The sequence below is a fragment of the Choloepus didactylus genome, chromosome 1 (assembly GCF_015220235.1).
Source record: "Choloepus didactylus isolate mChoDid1 chromosome 1, mChoDid1.pri, whole genome shotgun sequence".
NCBI classification, from domain to species: Eukaryota; Metazoa; Chordata; class Mammalia; order Pilosa; family Megalonychidae; genus Choloepus; species Choloepus didactylus.
In genome coordinates this window covers 144,344,917-144,366,857 of record NC_051307.1, presented here as the reverse complement: position 1 = coordinate 144,366,857, position 21,941 = coordinate 144,344,917, and the positions used below count along the sequence as shown (strand labels likewise).

General features: G+C 41.0%; 1 protein-coding gene across 1 annotated transcript in view; it reads right to left on the bottom strand.

The window, feature by feature from the left end:
• Positions 1-4,130: 4,130 nt before the first annotated feature.
• Positions 4,131-21,941, bottom strand: part of MINDY4B (MINDY family member 4B) — a 35,287-nt gene continuing 17,476 nt past the window's right edge. The window contains exons 8-12 of the mRNA XM_037824834.1: positions 19,821-19,891; positions 17,660-17,732; positions 16,899-17,060; positions 5,922-6,102; positions 4,131-4,273 (exon numbers count right to left, since the gene is read on the bottom strand). Of these exons, the coding sequence (XP_037680762.1) occupies positions 4,131-4,273; positions 5,922-6,102; positions 16,899-17,060; positions 17,660-17,732; positions 19,821-19,891 (630 nt within the window). The remainder of the gene's footprint in view (positions 4,274-5,921; positions 6,103-16,898; positions 17,061-17,659; positions 17,733-19,820; positions 19,892-21,941) is intronic.

The window sequence follows — 21,941 nt, the reverse complement described above, 5'->3', positions numbered from 1 at the left end:
GTCAGAAATGACTTAATTCAGAACTTAAGGTCCACACTCACCTAGAATTGTATCCTCTGAGACTGGGCCTTTTCTGTCCTTATCTGGAGTTGGGTTTGCTTTTTCCTGCTGCACTTGCTTTTTTGCTGGTGTCATCTGTTTCCCTCACACTGTGTCCTGTAAGTGAGTCAATCTATCCTGTGATGTGACTGACTTCTCTAAGTGCTAGACAGTTTCTACCTATGTCAAACAGACCCCTCTCTTAATTCCCCCAAGCACAGAGAAAACCTGGCCAGAATGTCTAACAAATCTCAAACTCAGTGGAATTACACTGTAGGAAAACCGAAAACTTTACTTCTCCTAGTCGTGTCTCTCTTGGGAGAAGCCCTTGGGACTTCTGACATTGCAGTTCTCTACCACTTGACCGTGCTCCCCAGATGCCTGTCTGGCCCCTTCACAAGCCTCCCAACTCTGGCAGGTGGGGTGAGGTTGGGGGAGAATATTTCTTCGCTCATCCAAGGCCTCCCTGCTTTTTCCCCTAAGATGGTTGACGGGAAAAATTCCTACTCCTGCTCATAGGAATAGGAAGTTGATTCTGGTTTTCCTCCTTTATCTCTGGCTGCTCCTTCTCTGCCTCCTTTCCAGGCTCATCATACCCCACGTGGCTAATGACGTGTTCAGTTTTAGGCCTGGCTCTCGTCTTGTTTCCTATTCTCCTTAGGCAATGTTATCCCAGAAGGACATACCACTTACCATCAGTGACTCCCAAATGTGTTCCTCCCAGTGAATCTCAGAGGCTGCAACCTCTCCTCTGAGTTCCACATCCTCATTTTGAATCCACTCTTCTACCTCTTCACTTGGATGTTTCATGCCCAAGACTCTACTTGTGATTTCCTCCGCTCTAAATCTGGTATTTTCTCAGTGCTTCCATCTAGTTATCAAATCAGAAACCTGGAGATCATTCTTGACCCCTCCTTCTCCCCCATCTCTATGCCCAGCAGTCTGTCTCTTAGCCTTCCCTCCTTATCCACTGAATGGTATCTCCTGAGTGGTCCACTCCAGCCTACCTTTAATGCCACCACTCTGTTCTAACCATCTCCTGCCTAGACCTCTGCTATAGCTTTCTAACTAGTCTCTACCAGTGCTCTGGGCTCTCTCCAGTCTGTTTTCCACACTGAGGCATTTTTTTCAAAATGCTTTCAAAGGTTTCCCATGCTCAAAAGTTTACAAGGCCTTGTCGTGGGTCCTTACCTGCCTCTCTAGCTGCTTCTCAGTCCACTTTCTACCTTGCTCTCTGCACTCCAGCCCCACTGGCTTCTCTGTTCCTCAAGCACCTTCCCCACAGGGCTTCCCACGTGCTCCTCCCTCTTTCCCCTCCTACTTATCTCCACTCAGCCTTCCCACCTCCTTGTAACGGTCTCTCCCTCCGAGTGGCCTTTTCCAGACCCTCCAGTCCTTTATTATAAGATTTTTACATACCAGAAATCCCTTCTCACTACTAACTGAGTTTTTAAGCTTTCATTCACTAATGTGGTTATCCGATTAGTTCCATCTCCTCACAAGAGCCCAAGTTCCAAGAAAGAAGAGCTTATTTTGTTCACTTGTGTTTCCCTAGCACCCAGCATAATGCCTGGCACATAGGAGATGCTAAAAAAATGGTTATGGAAAGAATGAATGAAGGAATTAATGAATGGCTATGCCTCTAATGTTCTGATAAGGCCATTACAACACTCATCAGTAAATATACATAGTTTGTGTTATTCACTTGTCAATAAAACCAGTTCCAGGTGTGACTCAAGGCTGTACATAATCTAATATGTCCATACCAAACCCAGCCAGTTGTTCTCCTTAGTTATTTCCACAGCCTGAGGTGAAGGAAAACTCAGGCCTGCCTTCCCCTCTGACCTGGTCCTGCCTTGTCCCATGGCCATCAGTGAGCATATATTTGAAAAAAATGATACCTGTACCTTCTAAAAACAAACAGTAATTTTGAGGGACATACCCATCCAAGTCTATATTTCAGAAAAAGAAAAATATTTTTGCCAGTTCCTCAAGGCCTGGTCCTGCTAAAGATATGGTCTATTTAGGTAACTATTTAGAAAAATTAGCTTTCTCATGATTTATGTTTGAGAAATGGAGAAGGACAATTAAAGTCATTTTTTTCTCAAAACACAGAAAGTTCAAAAGTAAACTTTTGAATCCCAGGAAATTTCTGGCTACTTTTAAATAACGTATCTCCAACTTAAAAACATAATTCAAGTCTTACTGGGTGCCTTCTTTATAAGATAAAATAAAAACTTATTTTCATTTAACATTGACATAAACAGGGATTAATATCTTTATATATAAAACATATATACTTAATCTTTCTTCCATGATTTTACTTATTTGGAGACTTGCTCCAAGAACAATTTAAGACAGATTACAACCACGTATAAAAAAATCTGGCAAAATAACATAAGCTATAAAATAAAATTCAAAGGTAAACTAAGGAGAGGGACAGAAAATGGATACAAGAACGAAGCCAATTTAAAAATGCTTTTTTAAGGACTAATTAATGGTCTGGCAAACACTGTTCATTGTCCAACAGTCATCTTGCTCTTGTTTCTTCTACAGAACCCTGATGTTGTGCTCAGTTCTAGGGGATGAAACCTGATTGATCTAAGAGAGTCATGGACCCCCTGGCTAGACACGTCTTGTTGGAATGGAATGTCCTTATGGTTTAAGACACTTGCAGTGAGATCTTTTTTTACATGCAGCTGACAGCTTCCTCACTGATGCACTTGCTATAGTTTCTAATTTTGTTCTAAGCTTCCCAGCAGTCAATTCAAAAAGGGATACCTAGTTAGGAATACAGTTCAGTGTCCATAAGAATAAGAAAAGCATCTCAGGAAAAGCACAACTGTGTTGCTTAGACTGAGACCACATAAGACCAGGGTCTGTGGATACCCACTCATTGTATGATATATTTAAAATCCCAAATGAAAACATCAATGATAAAGACACTATAATCAACATCTGAGCCAAATTGGATTTCTCTTTTGACTTAATTTATTACTCACCTTGAAGTTTTATTTTCCACATCCTCCATAAAGCATTCTTTATTCTTTGAGCCAAAGGAAAATGCATTTAATAAATTAATTTGTATAACAAGCACAGAAAAGTTGTTCTTTAGAAACTAACCTTTGGTTTGAGAATACAAAACCCAAAGTCTGTGAGTTGGCAGGCCAGTGGTGCGGATAGAAAAAATGTCTAGATGGTTCCCATCTACTTCTTTTAGAAAGGATACATATCCTGTGTTTCTCCTCAGAAAAAAGAAACAGGCATTTAAAAGGATAAGGAAAAATCATATTCTAAAAAGAACTATTTTCCCCTTTGAACAATGACATATGATGATACTTTATTTTCATATAGTTTTATTTTATTGAGGAATCAAACTTCTTTCTTAGTTTATCTGTCTCACCATGTATTTATATCCAGCTTATGAAAAAAAGAAACACATGTAGCACAGATAAAAAGAAATGTGTCCCTCTGTTTTCTCATCTTGATTATTTTAAACCCACATGTCAGCTGCTATATCTGCCAACCTACCAGTAATAGTTCCTGCTTCAACCCTGAAGAAGCCCCTTTACTATTTTAACAAGAAGAATATTGTTGGTGTGGGCACGTGAAATATATAATGCTCTCCAAACCAGGAAGTCTTTGAGAAGTCTTGAGTTCTTGCCATAACTAAAAATCTGATGATGCATCACCAGTGACTTCATCCTCAAATAAGAGCTAGCTGCCTGCTTCCAAAATCCCTGGAGAGAATGATACTAAGAAGATAATAATTTGGAAACAACATGCCTGAAAGAGATTCATTCTCTCTTTTGAACAAAATGAAGGAACCACTCCATGCAGCTACAGAGGAGCCCCAACATAGACCTGCGAGATTTTTGTCCTGAAAGGGTCCATGGTTCTCCCATAATACCAATAGCAACTATGGAGGGCTTAACAGAGGGAAAAAATGTAAAAAACTGCTGATGGAGTTTTTTGGTGGAGCTCATGAATAAGAAATGAAGAAATGAAATAGTCTCCCCCCAAATTAGATTTTCTGTTCCAGCGGTGCAGTTAGGCTGCTTCAGATTCCATTGCACATCCTGGTTTTCTCTTTAGGAAAAGGGAGCAGTCCCATTCCAGTTGATGGTGGCCTCCCTCCACTTGGTTCTGATTGCCATCTCGATGGGAGAAAACCGTCTTCCTGGTGCATGTTTGTCTCCATTTTGGTCCTTTTCCCAGTAGTGGGAGTGAGTATCTGAGGGAGGAGCACCATGCATTTAGATCCAAGTCTCTGGGCCCCATTCCAGAGGAAGCCAGCAAAGAAGGAGAAAGGGTGGATGGGCAGGAGTCGGGCCCGGCAAGCCGCGTTCCCAGCAATGCTTAGGCACAGGGAGGGGTCCAGTAGTTGGTATGTTGAATGCTCCACACAAACTAGGCCTGCGGTAATGTGGTTGGCTGTGTATTTGGGGACCTGAATGTGGGTAAGTCACATAATGCACTTTTATGGCACCATGAGACAACACGTAGAGTCTGGTATGGGTTACTGGATATTGTCATGAAAAAGCAGGAAAAGAGAAAGCTCACAACTTTGCAATGTTTGCCAAGAGGTACATTAGACATTTTTTGGTGGAGGATGAAGCATTCTAGTGAGGTAGTTGACAACTGGGTTCAAGGCCCAAGCTTGTCTCATATGAACTGTGTAGCATTTGAGAAAATACTTAACATCTCTGCACCTCATTCATTCAGTTAATAGCTATTTATTGGGCACCTTGGTTTCCCTATATGTAAAAATTGGTATCATAGTACCTACCTCGTAAGTATATTGAGAGAACTTAATGGGACGATGGATATAAAAGCTTCTGCAGAATGCCTAGGATATATAGGCATGCTGTATGTGAGCTAATAAAAAATATGATGCGTCCCTCAAAGAAGCGAGTTGAGGTAGAAACACTAACATAGTTTGGGGGCTATATTTTTCAATGTCAAACAAAATTAAGTGGACTAATATGTATTTCACATAATTAAAGAAAAAGAATTAGAGGCTGCACAGATGAAAGTCACAAAGATGCTTTTCCAAATTTACTAACAATAATGAAAGTTTACTTATAGTGAAGCCTGTGATGCTAAACACAGAGTGAGACATCAGCGAGGCTCCAGAAATGGAACCAAGGCTATCAGATGCAAACTTCTGGTCTGTATTCCATCTGTATTCCCTTGTCAAAAGGGGCAGTATTCAAAGACATTTAAGGTTGGTCTATTTTCCTCATGAGTTAAAAAAAAAAAAATTATGGTTGTGATTGAAATGCAGTGAAATTACCTGATTGGTTGTCTGCTTCTCCCATTGGACTGGAACCTCCTAAAAGTTTGCTGGGACTGTGCCTTATTCAGCATTGTTTCCCTAGTGTCCAGCCCAATGTCTGGCATACAGCAGACCCTCAAAAGTGCTTTTTGAACTTATTTGAGGAGAAATGCACTATCAGGTTGGTTACTTATGTCACTGGACAATCATCAGATAGACTGGGATAGAGTTGACGAATTGGAGCCCCCCTCCCTTATTTTTCCATTATTTTTCTCAGTCATTAAATGCCTCATGCTAAAAGATAAAAGACCTCACAAAAGGCTTTTGGAAAAGTTGACTCTTCACTTTTTGTTTTTTTTCTCTTACCTAAATGTTGTTAGTTCCTCTCTGCTACTTCTAAACCCCGTGTTCCTATTTAAAGCAGGTTTAGAATCCCCACATTACAGCCAGAGCTGGAGTTTAGGTCCTTGGGATTCATTTCAGAAATGAACCAAAGCATTTTCCCGCAGAGTGAGCATGAATATACACACAGCTGCTAAACATCAGTCACCCTGCCTCTTCGAGCACATTAGAGCACACAGCACCCGGAATCTGAAATGCTCACCTATTGTAAGAGGCACAGGCTTTTTCTGCAAGGGCTGGCCACTGCAAAAGTACAGAGTAAAGAGATGTTCCATTTTCCAGTCTGATAAGAGCTGCCTGTTTGTGCTAAAAAGGATGCTATAATTTCCATTGATGTTGCACAGCCAAATGGGTAATTTGGGAGTCTTCAGCATGCTGCCCACCTGGAAAGGGAGAGGGAATGTAGACAAATGTATGGATTTTGCCACACCGTGACAAATGCTGATACATCGTCATGATCAAAAAGCAGCTCTGAGGCTTCTTGTTGCACTTGTGCAAGACACTGTGCATGGGCTAAGATTTTAAACTAAGGCTTCATCATGAATGGATTTACATTTATAAATGATATGGTATGGTGTGGTAGTGATGCTGTGGTTTTTCTCCTGAAGGGTTGTTTTTTTTAATAAAAAAAAAATCAGGAGTGGTCCTACAGAGGGAGAAGAACACCTCAGTTTGGTTTGTAAGTGAGGTAGAGAATCAACAGATAAACTGAAATAAAAATGGAGAGGGTGCGATAGGAAAACTTCAGTTCTGTCTTTGTTATCGACTATTGCTTCTATTTCCAAGATACAGCAATATTTCATTAAACAGATGGTCAGACTTCTGACAACACTGGACCGTTTGGAATATATTAGAATACAATATTTAGAATATAGAAATATAGAATATTTAGAATATAGAAAAAAAGCTTCTTGGAAATGAGGAATATATATACGAATATGTATAGATACACGTAATACTTTTACAAAACACATGTATCTGAAGGTTACCATAGATCAATGGTGAAGACATGCTTAGAACAGAGAGTACTGGTTTAATATTACATATAGTATTAAGTTTACTATTTTCACCAGCTTGTTATCTAGTTTTTCCAGGGAACCATTGATTGAGCCTTGAATTCTCATAGCTAGTGAGTTAGATTCCCACAAGCACCACTCCAGGAGACCATGTAGTAAAAGGGCCAAGTGGTCCTGCAGACTTCGGTAGCCCTTGAGGGCAATACGACATATAAATCATATCCACCATACTATTTAAAGAGGCAGGTAAGCACATATTTTTTTAAAAACTTGCCATCAAAATTAAAGTTAAAGACTTTTTTTTTTTTTTTTTTGGCAACATCACAGAACATAGGTTAGTTTTGACTTTGTGAATTAATTCTGCATCTGTTCTTGGAATGGCTAGTGAAACGTGGCATGCCTCTGGCTGCTGAGCTCTCTCTGCCTCGTTAGTGGGCTGACACTTGGGCCTTCCATCTTTGTTGGGGCACAAATCATCATTGTGGCTGGATGAGCTGAGCTCCTCTTGCCTGTTTGTGCTCTCCATCCTACTCTACTACACAGTCATCTCCCTCATTTTCATGCACTGCTGATGAGTATGGGCTGGGGATCAGTGTCTGAGTCGAGAGATTAGAGAAAGTGAAGTGGTATATGTTCTGTTTTTGGTAGATTGTTTAACTCAGTGGAGCAGTTTGGTTGGTGCAAGGTGACAGGAGAAAGTCAGTGGGAGGTGGCCTAGTAGAGGGAAGGGGTGCAGCACTGGGAGTCAAGGGTTCCTCAATACTAGGTCCTCCCTGGTCTGGTCACCTTCCCCATGAGGTCCTTGAGTGAAAATTGGGCCAGCTGATGGTGGTCAACAGAGGGATATTTTATTACTAGCATAGAACTGGCTCAGAATCTCCTTCTTTGGGTGGGCCACAGGAAGGAGAAGAAACCAAACAAAAAAAAAGAGTTTCTCCCTAAGGAATAGAGCAGAACTCTAATGGTTGCATGGCTTCCTCCAATTTTCTAGGGCAATGAGCCTCAGCCTCACTTACCTCAGCCAGGTGGAAGGAAGAATAGAAGAGGGACAAAGGAGCTCTCCTTTTACATCATATGAGTAGGAACAAGAGTCCACCCCCACAATAATTTTTAACCTCAATAAGCTCTCCTTAGCTCTTGAATCTGACCCATGGCAACAATCTATTTTTGTTGAAGGAGTTCTTCTGACTAAATCCTATGCTGAATTAAGCATAGGATTTCTTCATATTTAAAGTTGAGGAGTTGGACTAAAATTTTTTATGGGTTGCAAACTGGCAGCCTGCCAAACTATACTTTTCATCATCATCATTATTATTATTATTATTATTATTATTAGAGAAGTTGTGGGTTTACAGAGCAATCATACATAAAGTACAGGATTCCCATAAATCACCCTATTATTAACACCTTGCATTGGTGAGGTACATTTGTGACAACTGATGAAAGCACGTTTTTTTAATTGTACTGTTAACTAAGGGTTCACTATTTGTGTTGTGCAGGCCTACGGATTTTTCAAAAATGTTTATTCTATTTCCATATTTGCAACCTAAAATTTCCCCTTTTAACCACATTCAAATATATAAAACAATGTTGTGCCACCATCACCACCATACAATACGAAGACATTTCCAAACAGAACTTAACATGAAAAACCTTTAAAATATATATACTTAAAGAGATAAATGTAAGCTATGTGGAAAAACTCATCATTATGGCATGATGCCAGGGAATGTTAATGGCTCTCAGCCCTGGTGTTTCTCTCTATAACAGAAGGATCCAATGTTGCCATTCTGTTTCTTTTGTTCTCAGTCCCTCAGAGTTGTACTGTGTGTTGAGGAACAAATTCTATTTTCTGGCAAATTGGATTTGAAAAATGTTCACATTTTGTAACCTTAAGTATTAAAGGCTAATAACTTGGCCTTTTGACTTCTCAATAGTTCAATTTGAATCTCTTAGTTTTCTTTCGTTTAAATTCTTCAGTTGTGGGTGAGTGGGTGAATAAGAGTTTTTCTTTTAAGCTTTTCACTTTCAGCTGCCACAGAAAAATTATATTATTGTGCTTAAAAGACGTGAGCTCCACTTTAGTTGATAGTTTCAAAAAGGAGGCAAGTCTCAGAGTGGAGGCTCTGAGATTTGTTTGTCTTCTCATGCTGTATAACAGGACCACCTCACATATCAATGTGGGGCATGTCTGCCCACTGGTCACAATGGAAATAAAACAGAGAGATGTGTCAACGGAAGCAGTGGCATGCATTTAATTTCCAGACATCCACCCCCCAAATTCCAAATGACTTTGTAACCATTCTTTAGTTATAAAATAAGCATTTTCTTTCTTAGGACTTCTTGTGATGTATGGTCTCCTTCGGTACTTGACACTCTTCTGTAATAAGGTTATATAAATCAAAATAGGATAAACAAAGCATGGAATAACTGAAATTTGGAAAACTTGGCTAAACCAACTAGGAAATTGAAGGCTATTTGTAATGAAAGGCCTTTCCATTTGAACTTGAGATTGATCTTCTGGCTGATTTGAAACCAATGAAAGCTCCCGTAAATTATGCCTGGGTGGATGTATTAGTGTCTATGGACATATGATATTGTTTCATGGAATCTTTGTAATGTAGGCAAAATTCAAGCGGTGCTCAGGAGCCCATGCTTCGAGATGCTGACACCACAGTACTTTATGCAGCAGTTCCTGCTATGGGTTGAATTGCATCCCCCTAAAAGACAAGTTCAAGTACTAACCCTGGTTCCGTGAATGTGGCCTTATTTGGAAAGCAGACCTTTGAAGATGTGATTAGTTGAGAAGAGGCCAAACTGGGTTAGGATGGGCTCCAATCTAATATGAATGTAAGAAGAGGATATCTGGACACACAGATGAGGGGAGAAAGCCATGAGACGGCCAAGGCAGAGATTGGAGTGAGACATCTGCAAGCCAAGGAATGCCAAGGATCGCCAAGGATCTCTGGCAAACACCAAAAGCCAGGTGAGGCAAGGAAAGGTTCTTTCCCACAGTTTCAGAGGGAGCGTGGGCCAGCGGACATTTCGATTTCAGACTTCTGGTTTTCAGAACCATGAAACAATAAATCTCTGTTGCTCTAAGCCACCCAATTTGTGATAATTTGTTACAGCAGCCCTAGGAAACAAAGACAGTTTTCTTCCCTGAAATCAAAGCTGCTTGGGATTTTGTTAGAGGAGGAGGAAAATGAATTAGTCATAAATACAAAATCTCCAACCCCCAAAGTGACCATACAGAGATTTCACATTAGCTGGCAGAGCCTCTCCTGCCTTGAGAAATTCAGATGTAAAGGAAAATGTCACGCATGACTGTCATGGCACTTTGGGTATTAATTCCAAGAGCCCAGCCTTAAGATTACAGCTGAGAACACACCTGGTTTAAAATGAGTCTTGCCAAAAGAAAACAAAGTACCGCCCAGTTGAATCTAGTCAAATACTATGCCCACCCCCCTCCTTTTCTTGGCACTCCACGTAGTTAGATTGGAATTTTCAGTTTTCAGCATTCGTTTTGCTTTTGGTTAGACACTGTTTACCAGCTACCCCCCAAAAGCAGGATTCTAAATATATTTTTTGGGTGAGATTCCACCAATGCATAATTTGTGCATGTTGCCTCATGTTGCCATGGTAAAAAGGAAATTCAATTGTGAGACAGTGGTGCTATAAATAAAACACCTTTCTCCTTAAGTTCACTTATTGTGTAATAAGCCCAGTAGTTTCAGCATTACTTGCAGAAACCAAGCCTTTCATAAAATACGCCATTTAAGCTGACATAAAATTATAAAGACAGGAGGAATGATCAACACAAATTCTAAACACTGGAGGGCAAGGATTGAGCCCATGTAATTCTTTTTTTCTTTTTATGCTGTCCAGAACAATGGCGCTTAGAATATGCCTTTGCATGATGAGCTTGATATTGCAAGTCCCAAGGCCTCAGTCTGGTGATCTGAATGGGAGAAAGGTGCGGGAAACATTGTGCTTTCTTCCCTGATTCCTGATGATAATTCCAGGTAGAACTGTTAATGGTCTGACTTTCATCCCTGCCACCTGGAAAACAGAGTGACTCTAACCTCTTTCATGGAGTTTGCAGGTATGTCGTAAAGACAAATTAATGTTTGCAGGGGGCTGCCTCAATAATTTAGTGGGAGAATACAGTGGGTGGAGCTTCATTTGATACTTTTGTGGTTGGACTTCTTCCAATAAGACACTTTAAAGTGAAAAGGTAAAGAGAGAAGAGGTTGTAGCCTGGGATGGCAGTGTGCTCTGCCAGGGCTGCCAGTGGGAGTAATTCTGGCAAGACCTAAATGACTTCAGTTCCTTTTAAAAATCAGAGTTGATTTTTCTTCTCAGTGGCAGGTGTGAAGATAATGTGAACCTCCTAAGGCTTTCCAGATGGTGTTAGACTCAAACTGCTTTATGTTCTCCACTTAGGTATTGGAACCTCACTCTCAAACTGGTACCTTCAAACAGAAAAGTAACAGGGAGGCTTCAAAATAGTGTCTCATCTTGTGTGTAGCTGGCTGTGTCCCACCTCACCTGTCAGTCTTGTGGGCTCTGGGGGACTTGCCATGTCATCTAATGAGAGCTCCATCTGTGTGTGTGTGTTTTTAAAAAATCTCACCCACTGGGCTGTGACATTGGGACTGAAAGACGTGTGTTTTTGCAATCTCTGCAAGTTTATCACAGACTAAGAAGAGATTTCCTTAGAGAAGACAGAGGCAGCATTGGCAGCTGATTTTCACCTTGACAGCAGAATCTAGCTGTAAGACAGTACATTGGTTTTGTTTCGTTTTTTAACTCAGAAATCTTTCTTATATTTTCTATTATCAGCACATACATGTAATCTTTAGATTTATAGCACACATGTAGGCATGAGCCACTAAATACCTATAACACGCTCGTATACCCAATTGGCACATTCATGAGTTCTGAATGGGTCTCCATGCCTCAGAGCAGAAAGGAAGGGGAGTGAGTGGGGTGAGCTCTTCAATCTGGTGACACAGCGTTGTTCTGGAACCGCAGCAGCCCTTTCTTAAGCAAAGCTCTGCTCTGCAAAGTGTTTCTGTTTTCTGCTGGCATATTGTGAAATATTAGACCTCTGTGCACGCTGCATCAGACATGTTAGCATGTCTCTGAGTAAACACCGAGCTTACCCTCCTAGGGCTGAGAATTTCCATACACCTGACAGAAGCAGTTCTGTGTTGCCTCCAAAGACCTGCCATTCACACTGAGCTCAAACTCAGAACAGCTTTAACCTAGAAGTCAGTGGATAAAGTTCTAGCCTGTGAGCACAGCTGGCATGCATTCTAAAACCTGGCCAGGATTTTGCCATGTTATAGGTCAACATCAGGGTACCTAATGTAGATTATTTTCAGAAACCCTTAGGATAGAGTATAATTCTGAGAACTGACATTTATGTATTTACCACCTTATTAGAAAACAGGCAAAGAGGATAATGACAGGCAGTGTGGTGCAGTGGAGAGAATGTGGGCTGTGAATATATATAGAACTGGTTTCCTCATCCTGGCTCTGCTACTTACCTAGCGCATGGCCTCAGGTGAGTTCCTGTGGCTCTCCCATACCTCTTTCTCTTATACCTTTTCTGATCTCTAAACGGAATAATCAACCAACAGACACTGGACTTAAACCAATGCTGATGATAACTTTGAGTGGAAGTGATGGTTAAATGAAATAAGAAATCATCGTAAGTGGCTCATAGAGAGCCCAGCATCGATGGCGTCCCTCTGCATGGTGGCTCTTAGCTCTGCACTGAATAAATAAGCTTCACATGGACCATCTGTCAGAGATGGTGAGAAATATATATACGTGTGTGTAGGGGGGTGGTACATACTTATTTCAATAATATGCATGAATTATGGAGTGTTTTAATCACAAAATAATGAGCTGATATAGAAAGCACCCTCAGATAAAGTCAATTTTATATGCATACATATATGTGTCTAACATATTCAAATATCTCATCAGTTTGAGTAAGAAAACCACAAGCCTGCATTTGCTCTTTAACACATTTGTTCTGAAACCAAACTCCAAGTGCACGACAAAGACAACATAATGAACATCCTTTGGGTTTTCAAGCCATTAGGGTACAATTTCAAGCAATTTTCACTAAGGGCAGGATTCATAGGCTTCTCCCTGGGGAGAGAACACTGAGTCCAGAAGGGAGGATGAAAAGCTGCCGTTTTCGAAAAGATGGAAGTATTGTGGATTTGATTCTATGTAGATTTTAAAGCTAAACCTGAGTGGTTTCCATCCTTTGCCCCCACCCCCTTCCAGTTGGTGAGCAAACATTTGGTTGATGTTCCTGTTTGCCTGGTACATTTTGCCCTCTCCCCAGAGGGAAAGCTCTTATTTTTTTTGCTTTGTGTCAAGGCCTCCTGACCAGCTTTATGGTCCCAGCAAGCATCCACTTTACTATTAGAGGGTATTTTAGGCTCTGCTGGTTATCTCCCTTAGAGCATGATTTAGCAGCTCTGTTAGTCTGAGCTGACTTGAGGAGAAATAAATGTGACCCAAGCAAAGCGGTAGCACCCGATCCCTGTGAATTCCTGAGTCTTTGACTCCTTTTGCGGGGGGTGGGGGACAGGAGGGGTGATACAGCCTCTTTTCTCAGAACAACTTAGTAGCTTTTTAGCAAGTACCTGTTTAATCTTAATTTAAGCTAAGATCTGAAACTTGTTCCCCAAGCCTTACAAACGTTAGAAAGAAACAGAAAGCTGCCAATCTTTCTGATGCTGATCGAAAGATACTCTTTCTTGCAAATTCAGTTGAAATAGCTAGATTTAATCAGACCATAGATTAAATCAGCTAAGCTTGAAGAAAAATTGTTTTTCCCTTCTTATAGAGCAATGGTTCTCAACCAGGGGCGATTTTGCCCTCTGGGGGACATTTGACGACGTCTGGAGTCATTTTGGGTTGTCACAACTATGGGAGGTGGCACCACTGGATCTAGTGGGAAGTGGCCAGGGATGCTGCTAACTGTCCTACCACAGGATAGCCTCCCTCAGCAAGGAGTTATCCATCCCCAAGGATCAGTTGTGCAGAGGCTGAGAAGCCAGCTTGAGAACAGAGGTTTCCAGCCCTGCTGCACATTAGAATTACGTGGGGGCTTCTATATATCCTGACGTCCAGGAGCACCCCTAAGCAATTCAAACAGAGACTCTGCGGCCAGGATCAGCTCCATAATTTGTGGCTCCAGTACAAAATGAAAATGTGGGGTCCCTTGTTTAAAATCATTAAAAATTCCAGGACGGCGGCAGCAGGGCATTAAACCAAGCACGGGGGCCTGAAGAAACAGCACAGGTCTCTCGCCCGTGCAGCCGCTGCCACCACTCCAGGAGGACCAGAGGATTGAGACTGTTAAAGGCTCTCCAGGTGATTTCAGTGTGAGCCAGGGCTGAGCTCACTGCTATCTAGCATTTACTGCCTATACCCTTCCTACAGCAACTGGTGCACGTTCAGGTATCGGTCCCTGTAAGACATCTCTGCATCTAGACCCAAAACCTCAAAATTGGCAGATGCTGAATGAACATGGCTGAATAAAGACCTGTAATGTTATTCCTTGTTATCATCTATTACGAAGTCTTATATGTGTATAGAAGTTTTGGTTTTCCCATGGGCTGTGGCATTTATAATTTCACTTGGTCTTCTCATCAGTCCTGTAGTTGCAGGGTGGATGGAAGGACCCTAGACTGAAGATGAGGAAACAGGCTCCAAGGAGGTGAGTGGCTGGCCCAAACTGTACCCCTGCAAGTGGCAGGGCAAGGCGTCCAACCAAGTCTCCTGATTTCCAGGTCAGGGTTGTTCCCCACATGCGACAGGGGCTTCCCCTCCTTTATACCAGGTTTCCAGAGGGTACTGCAAGGCCCACTGGTGGCATGTGACATGAAAGTAGACTTAAAAAAACAAATGCTTGTTTGTTTGTTTATTTATTTAAATGTGTATTAGAAAAAAACTAACCACCACATCAAGCCCATTTCTTGTATTACTGCTGCAGAAAAGGTTAGACTCATGTTTAAAAGTGAGTTGATGTAGGGAAAAATATTGTCAATAATAGAGGTGATGCAGAGATATGACAAGGCTTGTGAATTACCTATTCAAATGATTTCAATGTGAGAAATTGTTTTAAACCTTTTCAGTCTATAAGGAGGATGCAGTGAAATAATATTGTGAAAGTTTTGTGATAATAGACATAGCACTTAAAATTATTGTTGTCATTATTGTGCCTCCACTTCCTGAAACTTGCCCCCAGTGCATCCCTCCAATTTCCTCCGAACTGAGTCTTGACATGTTACTGGGCTTCTGATAGAGATAGACACCAAGGGAGCACACATGGTTGAAACAAGAATATATAAAATGAAATCTGTATGCTTATTATTCACATTTTACAGATGATTGATCTGGACCCATAAAGGTGAAGGTTTTTCCCCAAGATCATGTACTTTATAATAAAGTTTTGATTGTGTCCTTATTCTGCCCACTGTGTGTTCTTGTTGCTAATTCTGCCGTCTGCTATTTGAAAAAAACATACTATAAAATGCTATTTACAATTTTTTTCTAATATTCAAATGTTTGTTTTCCAACTTCATGTTTTCTCACCAAAGCATTTGTGATTTATAGATATTCTACAGTTATCCAGAACCAATAAACTAAAAAGTAATTCAGTTTTTCTCAAAAAAAAAAAAATGAAATCTACAAATTCCCTATTTCTGGCTTAGTTTTCCTCTCCATTATATATATAAATATATATATTTTATTTATATATAAAATTCTAATGAAAGATGAATTCTCAAATTATCTGGAACAAGTGATCAAGTGATTAGGGACTTTATAATAACAAATCAACTCTCCATCTAGAATGTATTCAAGGTACAGTCTTTCACATTCATACAACGGAATGTTTTGCATCCATTGAATATGAGGAAGGACATATATTTATTGACACATGAAGATATTTGCACTCAGTGAGAAAATCAGGTTTCAGAAGAGTGGAATAGAACATAGTTTTTATTATAAGGAAGAAAAATAGAAGGATGGATTGACCTGCCACACATTGTCAGTAATATTCCCTGAGTGATGTACCAACTCACGGAATGATAACCAAACTTTTAAAACACAACTATACACAAAATACATCACTTCTAGTATAGGTAGACACTATTTTCCTGGTGCCATTGGACATGTGAAATGTATGTGTTAATGGATGCTGATTTTATGAATAACACATTGTACTGGAACAAGCAGTAAAAGGGAGGATGCATGAAGCTATGGATGTAAAAGTTCCTTGTGAAGTGTAAAGCCCTGTACACATGTGAGGTCTTTGGAGCTGGAACCTGGATTGCTGAAATCCAGGATAGGAACTGAACTGCGAGACCTCCTTCGGTGCTGGGGTTGGGATTGGGAAGGCCTGGATGGTTTTGTCACTGTCATATTGAATGAAATCCCAGCTAGTTATAAGGCAAGTGTGACTTTTCATGTAACCTGCCTTACCCTCCTTGGGTTTTAGGATGAAAACTTGTGTGAAAATATCACAGAAGCACCTTGGCCTTGTGGTTTCGGGTGGGTACATTTGCTTTCTCGTTCTCCTGGTCGTTTTTGCAGAATCATGTCTTAATTCTCTGGTTGTACTTTTCAACAGCACATTTTCCTTTCTGGGTGTCAGAGGTTGTAAATCTCCTGAGCTGGAAACGTTTTCAAGAGGAGTTTCATAAGTGAGGACCCCTTCTCTTCAGTGGTTTTTTTTTTTAAAGCTTTGACTATTAGGTAGAATATATGCATTTATTTGCATAAATAAAGGATTGGAAGGATGCTCATTAATGACTGACAGGATTTACTTCTGGGAGGGGAGCCTGTAGCTAGGGAAGAATAAAACAGGATTTTCCTTTTATCTGTCAGTTTCCAACATTGTTTTAAAAAATGTATTTGCATATTACTTGTATTACCTATACTTTGTGAAATAAAATAAAAAGCAAATAGGCTCAGATTTTTCCATTTAGACCCTTAAAGTCTCTGTGTTTGTATGTGTCTGTAGGGGATGGGAGGTATGATTTGAAATGCCCTAATATAGAGATGAAAAAAATGTCAAAGTATTGATGTTCTGGCTGTGTGATTGAGAGTCAGAACACACTCACCTGTGAGGGTCTGTCATCCCCCAAAGTGTCCTTGCCCCACTGCAAGTAACCGACATCACTGCGGGTCAGGACTCCATGTAAGAGTTCTTGAGACTTTCCCTTCTGGTAGCCGTTAAAGACATTTGGACTTGCTCTTCCAGTTAAAATCATGTTCAGAACTGCCTGGGTAGTATATTTTATTAATATTTACATTTAGGCAGGATTGAAACAAGGAATTACATTTTAAAATTTCCCTTTTAATAAACATTTTATAATTACCATTTGTTACTAAAAAGAATGAAATTGCAAAATACATAATTTTGAAAAAAATATGTCATAAACATTTGGTAGAATGAAAACAACAGTTTGTTGACTTTTTTTCTTGAACTATGCCCCATAATTCCCACGTGTCCCATTCTGAGCTTAATGCCCTTCCTCCTTTTAAGTTTCTTTTACACTTTGGTTCCCACAGCTGTGATTTTAAGAGACATGAAACTAAGATGCTTTCATAGTTCTTTTCTTTCAATTATTAGGAGGTCCTGGTGGGTCTTGCTAAGATATTTTTTAATGTTTCTAGAGTCTTGGGGATGTGGGGTTCTTGGAGGTAAACTACAGAGGACTGTAATAGAAATTGAAAATAGATTCTAAAAACAAAGTCAAGGTAGCGTCTTCTTAGTCCTTCAAGGATAACTTGATCACTGTTTGCAAATAAGGAGAGATTACACTTATTTAGAAAAGAAGTCTAATTCACATTCTCTGGTAGAAAGGCAGAGCTGACCCACCTGCCTGCACAGGAAGCCTCCAGCATTTGACTGTAGCAGATGAGTGGTGGTGACATCTAAGTCCTTCTGAAGCCTGCAGAATGGGAGGAGCCATCGGCATTGGGTCAGAGAAGATGACTGTATGTAGAGCCTCCACCCCCAACCAAAGCAGTTGTAAGGTGGGCTAGTCTATCACTCTGTCTCATACATGCATGTTTCCATCTCTCACTGGGAAGGCTTCAAGGACTGGGACTACAGCAGTGATGGGGAAGCTATCTGTCGGTATTCAACACCTCCTCCCTGTGAAAGCAGAAGCCAAACTCCACTTTGATCTTAGGGTAGGACCCCAACTGCTGGCCCCTGCCCTAACTGCAGAAGCCACCCTTCTGCAGCTAAGAAATGGACTCAGCTCATTCTTCCCCACCAATCACTTGCAACCCAAGTGATAAGTAGTGAGGGAGAAGGGGGAAGACTTGGCTACCTCAAGTGTTAGAAACCTGTGTTGTGTGCTCCGGACGGATGCTGGGCTCAGTAGATAAGCTGTGTGTGCACCATGTCTGAGCTTCCTAGTGCTGCCGTAACAAAATTCCACAGACCAGGTGGCTTAAAACAACCAAAACTTATGGTCTCACAGTGCTGGAGGCTTGAAGTCTGAAAGCAAGGCGTTGGCTGGGCTGTGCTTCCTCTGAGGTCTGTAGTGTTCTGGCAGTGGCTTGCCAGCCATCCGTGGCATTCCTTGGCTTGTGCCATAACTTAATTTCTGTCTCCATCACATTGTCCTCTTCTCTCTCTTTCTCTCTTCTGGTCCGTGTCCCAATTTCCTCTTCTTATAAGGACAACAGTCATACTGAATTGAGGGCCCACCCTACTCCATTCTGACCTCATTTTAACTTGCCTAATTCCATCTGTAACCACCCTATTTCCAAATAAGGTCATATTCTGAGATACTGGGGAGTAGGATTTCAATTTATCTTTTTGGGGGACCCAGTTCAATCCATAACACTCTGTGTGGCAAGAGACACTTACTTAGGGGTGGTGATACATGGCCACACCAGTGAGTCCTGGCCCAAGTCAGAGCTAAAAGGCTGTTTAAATGGAAAACACCAGCTTGGGAGCTGAGCCCATTTCTTAGCTGCAGAAGGATGGCTTCTGCTGTTATAGTGGGGGCCAGCGGTTGAGGTCCTACCCTTGACAGTGTAAGATCAAAGTGGAGTATGACTTCTGCTGTCACAGGGAGGAGGTGCTGAATCCCGGTCTGCGTGCCTTATGTGTTCTTGAACAAACCTATTCACCAGCCTGGACTTCGTGCCTGTCTGTGAACAAGACCTAAGCACTGGGGTCAATCATGGTGAATGCCTTAGTGGCATCAGCTACCACTCAGGACAGAGATTCCCAAAGTATGGTATGAATTTAGGTGGTATATATATGAACATTTAAATGTTTTACTACTGATGTGCTTATTTTAATATGTGTTACCTTTAGCACAAATAAATGCATGATTTAAAGGATATTAATATTTAGGAAGAGGTTGAGATTTAAATGTGTGTTGATTTAAAAAAAATATTAAGCAAATAATGATGTAGATCATAAAAACATGATGGTGGTATGCAAAAGCAGGAACACTGCTTCAGGACTTATAATTCTCCCCTCCTGGGAGCCCTCCATCTCCCTCTCTAATGCACAAAAGCTTGCCCTTCTTTCAGGTACCAGAAAAAAGTCCACTAGAGGCCCTTCCTCCTCTACAATCCACTAAGACTACTATCTTTACACCTCATTTGGCACATCAGGTACCACCTGGGACTTGCCTGGTGTCCCCTTGCCTCTCCCCTGGACTGAAATATGCAGGAAGTGAGGACCATATCTTCCTCTTATCTGTATCTCCCACAATGCCAAGAACAGAACTTTGCTTATCATAGAGACAAAAATAATTGTCTGCCAATATTAACAACTATAATAAGTATCCAACTAGTGTACTAGAATAGCAGATTCAAACTTTACTCACCCATTAACATGATCAGATCAACTACAGAAAAGGGCATGTCAGTAGAGGAGTATCCATTAGGAAAAATCTGCACTCCTGTTTCCAATACAGCGATGAAAATATTTTCCAACACAAGAGAACATTGTTTATGGGATCCCAAATCCCATAGGAAATACCTGAGCAAACAATTGTAGAATTTACCTTTCAAATGTTCTGGAAAAGAGCAGACTGTAAAGAAACAGGATGACACCATGGCTTCCATCCTCTCTGAACTATTTGGAAAACAAAAGAAAAGCATGTGTTGCCAAAAAGCAGTGCATATATGTATATCTTTAGGTATGAATTCAAGGAATTAGAGCCTGAGTTTTTAATTTAAATTTTTTAGTTTTTCTTTTTATTGCTAGCTGCTGAAAGAACAGCTGAAGTTCTCTGTTTCCCATGGGTCATCTTTACTCTCAAATGCATTCTCCTTCCTCTCCTCATGCTTGCCAATGACACCATCATTCTCTTGGTCTTCAACTTATCTTTCTTTCCTCTGGTCCTGTCAGGTGATTCTATTTCAGTCATAGCTAAGATGTAGTGTATCTTTCCTCTTAATTTCTCCAGCATCCATCCTGCAGCCCTCAGTGCTGCATTTGGCTGGCTGTCTCTTGCCCAGCCTCTTCCCGCTTGGTGCATCCCTCCTCATAGCCACACTAAACTCCAAGGAGCCGAGAGGCTTTATGAAAAAAGTTGTAGAGTTAAGCAAAACCAGTTCTACTCTTACACTTGCTCTTAGCTCCTACATACTCACCTCTTTGAGCTTCAATCTCGTCATCTGCAATCGGGGACAAAAATACTTTCTTCCCAATTTTGTTGCAAAACTTAAATGAAAAACTTAATACACAATATCTACCTTAGTGCCTGGAATATATTAGGTCCACAGCAAAATTAATGTCTGTCTCTATTTAAGGGACTTGTGCCAATTTGAATGTATTACGTCCCTCAGAAAAAGCCATATTCTTTGATGCAATCTTGTGGGGCAGATGTATCAGTACTAACTAGATTGGAATCCTTTGAGTGTTTCCATGGAGATGTGACCCACCCAACTGTAGGTGATAACTCTGATGAGATAGTTTCCATGGAGGCATGGACCCACCCATTCAGTGTGGGCCTTGATTACTGGAGAAATACATAAGCTCAGACAGAAGGAATGAGCTTGCTGCAGCCAAGAGGGACACTTTGAAGAAAGCACAGGAGCTGCAGATGAGAGACAGTTTGAAGATGGCAGTTGAAAGCAGACTCTTGCTCCAGAGAAGCTAAGAGAGGAAAAATACCCCAAGTGCAACTAAGAGTGACATTTTTGAGGAACTGCAGCCTAGAGAGGAAAATGTCCTGGGAGAAAGCCATTTTGAAACCAGAACTTTGGAGCAGACACCAGCCATGCCCCTTCCCAGCTAACAGAGGTTTTCCAGACACCACTGGCCATCCTCCAGTGAAGGTACCAAATTGTTGATGACTTACCTTGGACACTTTGTGGCCTTCAGACTGTAACTGTGTAACCAAATAAACCCCCTTTATAAAAGCCAGTCCATTTCTGGTGTTTTGCATTCCAGCAGCACTAGCAAACTAGAACAGGACTTGACTCCTGTTTTCTTTTCTTGGCTACGTTACTTTTCTGCTCAGGATTTTCTGAAGGTACCCTGTGTTCCTTAGGATCAAAGCCAAATTGCCCAACCAACATCCAGGGCTCTCATTAGCTGCCTTACCTTAGCGTATGTCAATACTTTACTTGCAGAAAAGCAGCTTCTTTGCTGACTTTAGTGGTGCACAATGTGAAAGCCTCTCCTTTAAAAGTACTATGTCAGGACGGCTTCTACTGAAATGCATGTGTTTCTCCTGAGACGAATATATCTTTATATGGATTAGTTTTTGCACTGTACTTTCTGTGACCTGGCAGTGGGGAAGGACCCTTAATCAGAAGAACAAATTCTAATGCTTTAGGAGCCAGTCAGGAACCCAAACAAGAACATGACAATGAAAAAAGAAGACGTAGGTCCTGAGGCAAATTGGGGAGCACTTGTGTATTTTTTCCTATTGCCACTATAACAAATTACCACAAACTTGGTGCCTTAAAAATAAAATGAATTTATTATGCCACCGTTCTGGAGGTTGGAAGTCCAATGTGGGTCTCACTGAGCTAAAACCAAGGTGCAGCAGGCCTGTGTTCCTTCTGGAGGCTTCAGGGGGTAATCTGTTTCCTTGCATTTCCCAGCTTCTAGAAACTGTCCTTGTTTCTTGGCTCATGGCTCCACAACACATAGCTTTTCTCCTTCCTCGTTC